Source organism: Miscanthus floridulus, chromosome 14 (assembly GCF_019320115.1).
Source record: "Miscanthus floridulus cultivar M001 chromosome 14, ASM1932011v1, whole genome shotgun sequence".
NCBI classification, from domain to species: domain Eukaryota; kingdom Viridiplantae; phylum Streptophyta; class Magnoliopsida; order Poales; family Poaceae; genus Miscanthus; species Miscanthus floridulus.
The window spans coordinates 65,412,692-65,418,590 of record NC_089593.1 but is presented as its reverse complement, the minus strand read 5'-3'; the positions used below and the strand labels follow the sequence as shown (position 1 = coordinate 65,418,590).

The following is a 5,899-nucleotide window of genomic DNA, read 5'->3' as shown; positions in this document are numbered from 1 at the left end:
AACACATGGGAAAATGCAAAGCGCCACTGAATGTAATCCCTTTGAAAGTAAGTCCCCTAAATCGCATCATCTTTATTAATTAAACATATAGCTTTCACTGGATCACCAGATTGGATGACAAATCTTTTTCTCGTAAAGTGGTGTCTGAGGCAGGAACAGGGGAACAACTACTGTGGTTACTATGTTTACAAGTTTATCAAGGTGGTCTCCCAAAGAACTCCTACAGAGAGACTTAAAGTACGTTAAAAATACACTATATATTCATTTAATTATTATTATTGATTGTGTTACTATGTCTTTATATATATATATGTACATATATTAATTTATTTTCCTTTAATTCAAACCTGTAGACTCGATGGTTGGAGGAAAAGGTCATACGGCAAGACCAAATCAAAGCAATTCAAGAGTCTATAGCCGGATTTTTTAATGAGCAGGTCATCGATTCCAAGGGCGAGTTCTACTTCGACCCAACACTGCCATGGAAGCCAAGCTAGAGGATGAGAGAAAACTTGTTATATCACAACAACTATAATGCAATCTTTTTGTAATATATGCACATGAAATAATATAATGTAAAATACACATATGCATGCATGCATGTAAATATATATATGATGCATGCATGCATGCATATATATATATATATATATATATATATATATATATATATATATATATATATATATATATATATATATATATATATATATATATATATATATATATTTCTATGATTGAATTGTGTGATTTAATACGTTTCGTTGTGCTTGAACCGAAACATACTATACGCGCGTATAAATGTATAATTAGCAGTGTACAATACGACTTCGAAAACCGATTTTGAAAAGAAAACAAAAAAATGAAAAGAAAAGAAAAAAGAAAAAAACCTTTAGTCCCGGTTCGTATTACCAACCGGGACTAAAGGTGCCGGCCACCGTGGCATGTCAGGAGGCACCTTTAGTCCCGGTTGGTGTTACCCACCGGGACTAAAGGTCCTCCTTTAGTCCCGGTTTCTGACCCGGGACTAAAGGACCCCCTTTAGTCCTGGATGCTTGCTCCCGAGTGGGGAACCGGGACTAGAGGGGGTTCCCCACCAGGAATAAAGCTCTGTTCTCTACCAGTGATAGCTTTGTTAGTAGGTAGGTTAGTCCATGAACATACTAACATGCATGCCTAGACAAACAGGATCTGAAGAGAGAAACGGTGGGCATCATGCATCTGGCTAGTAGCTAGCTTGGGGATGATGAAAAAATAAAGCACATATATATGTACAGCTGGTTCTAGCTACTACATATATGAAATGGTCACTTCTAATGATAAGGCCAGTCTCACCGTACTACGGATGTAGGTGGTTGTTACAACACAGAGCATCTCTCCGGCCAAAATATAGCAAACCGAAAACAGAAAATTAAATTATTACTTGATCACTACCTAAAGTACCTAGTACATCGGTTTGCATGCACCAGCACTGCTGAGCACGCAGCAGTCGATCATGCAATGCATGCATATGATGTGTAGTGTATCATCAGGTCAAAAGCAAGCATGCATGCATGCAGCAGCAAACAGTCAAACACGCTGCACCGCCCTAATTCCCCCGACTCAAAACTCGATCAATGCAAAAAGATTCTGCCTGTTTTTAAACCCTAATCCATTGTACGTAATAACCACTGCTAATCAACAAGCATTATATAAGTTCTATGCATCTTTGCACATCTCTCTCTGTCTGTCTACTCTGGAATCCAAGAAACTTCATGACGATCGATCAGTGGGCGACATGGATGGTACTTGACCAAATATTTTTGGTTTGGAGAAGCAGCTCAAAGCTAACCTACCTACATGTAGTGTTTAGTTTTTAGTAGAATATATAATACAGTGAATGTAAACAAGCGGCAGCGCAGCGCTTGTTTTTCGCTGCGAATTCGATCCAAAAGATTCTTTGTTGGAGCAAGCATTATTCTTACTCCTAAGTGTAGGAGGTTGCAGGAACATAAGGTATCTCTGCATTGCATTGCGTCTCTGCATTGCATTGCGTTATAGGCTAGTCAAATGTACATACATGGTGGTCGGAATTTCGGTGCAATTTAATAGATATATAATTCATCATGGGTCGGAGCAATATGCCAGGAATCAAATTTGAGTATATTCTACTTGTACCACCAGCACAAAAATATATATAGCTTTGTTAGTAAACCGATGCGGATTACTTACTGAGGATAGCAAAAAAAAAAAAAGTAAAAGCATGCAGTTGCAAATAATAAAACTGTGTACTGTAAATCTGTAATACATATCTAACACTAGATTTTTGAAGCTGACAGGCACTATTATATGGACATGCATATGTAAGGCTGTAGTACAATATAGTGCAAGTGTACATACATATCAAATCTCTTCTGAGTTCTGAACATTTAATTTGAAATGAATTTTCAAAACTGCCAAATGTAACGAGATAAGCTTGTTATATCAAGTCCAATTAAAACAAGGATGAACAATAAAGTAATCCGATCCATAGCAGACAATATTTTCCAGAGATTTCTGCGTCTGGACCACCGCGCCGTATGATATCCCATCACCAAATAAAAGCATAGTTTACCTGCTGAAGGGGGACCATGCATGCCCAAAAAGAAAAAGAAAAAAGAAAAAACAGAGGACCTTTATTTGGTGGTTAGCTAAAGGAACAGCACTAACAGTGCAAAATTAACAATCCTTTCCCGATCCATGCGGTATCCAAAGAAACATAAAAATTATAAAAGAAAGCATCGTTAACCGCTTAACGATGCTTACGTGGGGCGGGTTTTGGGGCTAATTAAACAAGCCCCCCACTGGGGGTTACTGCCCTAGGCGGCCCCACAGGCTAACCAAAAGAAGCAAGCCTAGAGAAAGGAGGAACAAGGCGTAGTGGAGAGAGAAAGACAGATATGCATGATGATGACAGAGAGAGGGAGAGAGTATATAGGTAGGAGAAATGCAATACTGGACAAGGTAAGTGAGCATGCAGGTTATATTTGTCCTGTTCATTTGGCTGATAAGCCATGGCTGAAAGTACCGTTAACTGATTTATTGTGAGACAAAAATATTATTCGTTGGCTGTGAATTCCTTGAATATCTTATTGGGCAAATGGCAGGAGAGGGAGGGAGAGAGGGTAAGGTAGCTAGAGGGAGAGTATATATTTGTACGTGCAAATTAGAAGATGCTTCCCGAGATCTCTAATGATAGCATGTATCCTAATCATGGCAGCGCCACAGCCTGTTTAGTCTGATTTGGTTTCTTGGCGCCTGCCTGCCTATTCATTGTTTAACAACCATAGCTTCCTTCTAGTGCGTGCATCCGGGTGTGGCCCGTTACTCGACCGGCGCCCGACAACGACCGGGTTTTGGGGTCGTCGTCCTTCATTTACCAACAGCAGTAAGATCCATATCCAGACGGTGAGCAACAACTCTTGGACTGAAGACCTGAGTAGCCTAATAAGCGTCCTCCGTGTCCTTGCGGCATGGCATCAGCCAGCTTGGAACAGTGGTGTTAGCTTTGCTTATTGGATCGGACCCTACAGTGTGTGTATAGAAAGCTGCAAGCCCACAACCCGGCACGGCAGTACAGACGAGACGTGCATGCGGTGCGATGGCCCACCTACCCGTGACCCGATGGACCCGACGAATAACCCGGTGGCGCCCGCGACGGCCACTGGCGGAGTTGTGGGGCGGGCCGTGCTGTCCCGGGTCGCCCTGGCAGGCCGCCCACGGCTGCGCCCTGCCGCGCAACCACCCCAGCTGTTTGTACGCGCACCGCACGCACACTCATCGCCGCATGGCTCTGGGCTCTGGGCCTCTGGCCTCTGGCACGTACGTGCGCGTGCCGCCCTGCCCGTGTGTGTGGCGGGGCCTCCGCCTCGCACGCCCACACGCCCCCTCCGACCGGCCTCACCTCTATAAAACATCACGCCGGGTCGGGTCGCCGGCCACACCACACGCACAGCCAGCGGCACCACCACCAGCTAGCAACGACGACGACCGAGCACAGCACAGCGCAGGCAGCTCGTCGGATTCAATTCGTTCTTGCAGAGCCAAGTTGCAACCACCGCCGTTGCCCACGCCCGCCGGCCGCGCCGGAGAAGCTACCAAGCTAATAAGCTAAGGAGAAGCAATGGAAGTCGCCGCAGCAGCGAGCTACGGCTTGAAGGCCGCCGACGACGTTGACAACCTCAGGGCGACGGAGCTCAGGCTGGGCCTGCCAGGCACGGAGGAGGAGGTGGAGGAGCCCCAGCAGAAGGCGGCGCTGCCGCTGCTGCCGCCGCCGTCCACGCCCAGGGGCAAGAAGCGCGACGTCGTCGGCAGCGGGAACGAGGACGCGCCCAAGAAGCGCGACAGCAACGCCGACGCCGCGCCGCCGGCCGCCAAGTGAGTAGCGTCTCTAGCTACCGAATCGATCGATCGGTTCACGGTCACCGCGCACGCACGCACGCGCAAATCAGCTCTGCAGCAAGCAGCGGCTCATGCTCATGCATCCATCCTTGCAGGGCTCAGGTGGTGGGATGGCCGCCGGTGAGGTCGTACAGGAAGAGCTGCTTCCAGCAGCAGGCGGCGGCCAAGAGCAAGCCTGCGGCGGCGGCGCCGGCGGAGGATGCCCCTGCCGCCCCGGCCTCCGGGCTGTTCGTGAAGGTGAGCATGGACGGGGCGCCCTACCTCAGGAAGGTGGACCTCAAGATGTACAAGGGCTACCGCGAGCTCCGGGAGGCGCTGGAGGCCATGTTCCTCTGCTTCTCCGGTGGCGCCGACGCGCCCGCCGTCAACCCCTCCGACTTCGCCGTCACGTACGAGGACAAGGACGGCGACCTCATGCTCGTCGGCGACGTGCCCTTCGAGTAAGCGCCTGCAATGTTTTGTTGAGAGATATATACGTTCCCTGCTGATTCAATGGTGTCTGACTCTTGCTTGAGTTTTGTGTTTCTCTGCAGCATGTTCATCAGCACCTGCAAGAGGCTGAGGATCATGAAGGGATCTGAAGCGAGAGGGCTCGGGTCAGTCAAGAACAACTGAGATTATCGCAGTCGCAGAGATGCACGGCTTGTGCATGCGTGAGCAAATTCTTTTGTTCTTTTGGGGTTTCTTGTTTGTCCAAGGCGTGCATGGGTATGGGCATGTGTTGAGTATGTCGTACCATCTCTCCTTGTCTGCCAACAATGGAGCATCAAACCGAAGACATGGAGAAGAGAAGATGAAAGCTGCTTGGGGTGAGGGAGAGACAGAGGAGCTTTGTGCGTCGAAGTGCATGCGTGGAATGATGTGTGGTCACTTTGTTTGTTTTCTTTTTCTTTTTCTTTTTGTGCTACTTGTAGGTGTTATTAGCAACACAAAAGGAGTGGAGAGTCGAGTTGAATCTCCATGTGTGTTTGTACAAAGCCAAAGATTACTCTTCTTTCTTGTCTTAAGTTATATCTACCTATCAGTCAGTGCTTGATTGCTTCTGTAAGTGCAACTGTGCAAGTGCTGCAAGGGGGGAAATTGGGCCTTTAATTCCCCCTCTTGTTAGTTCAGTTATCTATCCATGTATTTCTTTCTTTTCTTTTCTTTTTCTTTTTTTGTGGCTGTGCAATCTGCAAATGCAAGAACAGCAGCTAGCAGCCTGAAAGTTCCCTTGTTCAATCTCAAGCACACAGCAGTTAACACCTTTGATACATACTAATGTTCCTATCTACAAGAGAAAACAAAAACAAATCCATTCAACAGGAACACTAGTTCCTCCTTGTTACTACTGTCTGTAAAAGAGAACATGTGAACTGAAGATGATGATGAAATGCAGCACAAACACATGTTCAGCAGAGTATGGCCACCATTTTCAAGATCCAGCTAAAGCTTTGCTTCGCCATTCCACTTGGCACCCGTCGCTACTACCAAGTTGGCC

The 5,899-nt window shown here is 46.7% G+C and overlaps 1 protein-coding gene across 1 annotated transcript; it reads left to right on the top strand.

Moving 5' to 3' along the window:
* The first annotated feature begins 3,943 nt into the window (after nt 1-3,943).
* On the top strand, nt 3,944-5,555 carry LOC136505135 (auxin-responsive protein IAA31-like). The gene is made up of 3 exons (XM_066500236.1): nt 3,944-4,395; nt 4,515-4,859; nt 4,953-5,555. The coding sequence occupies exons 1-3, from the start codon at nt 4,142-4,144 to the stop codon at nt 5,032-5,034; spliced, it is 681 nt and encodes a 226-aa protein (XP_066356333.1). The 5' UTR covers nt 3,944-4,141; the 3' UTR covers nt 5,035-5,555.
* Nucleotides 5,556-5,899: the final 344 nt, after the last annotated feature.

Coding starts and splice junctions, on each gene's coding strand:
- LOC136505135 (XM_066500236.1), top strand. CDS start 4,142: ATGGAAGTCGCCGCAGCAGCGAGCTACGGCTTGAAGGCCGCCGACGAC. Junction 4,396..4,514: donor GCCGCGCCGCCGGCCGCCAA/GTGAGTAGCGTC, acceptor CCATCCTTGCAG/GGCTCAGGTGGTGGGATGGC. Junction 4,860..4,952: donor GTCGGCGACGTGCCCTTCGA/GTAAGCGCCTGC, acceptor GTTTCTCTGCAG/CATGTTCATCAGCACCTGCA.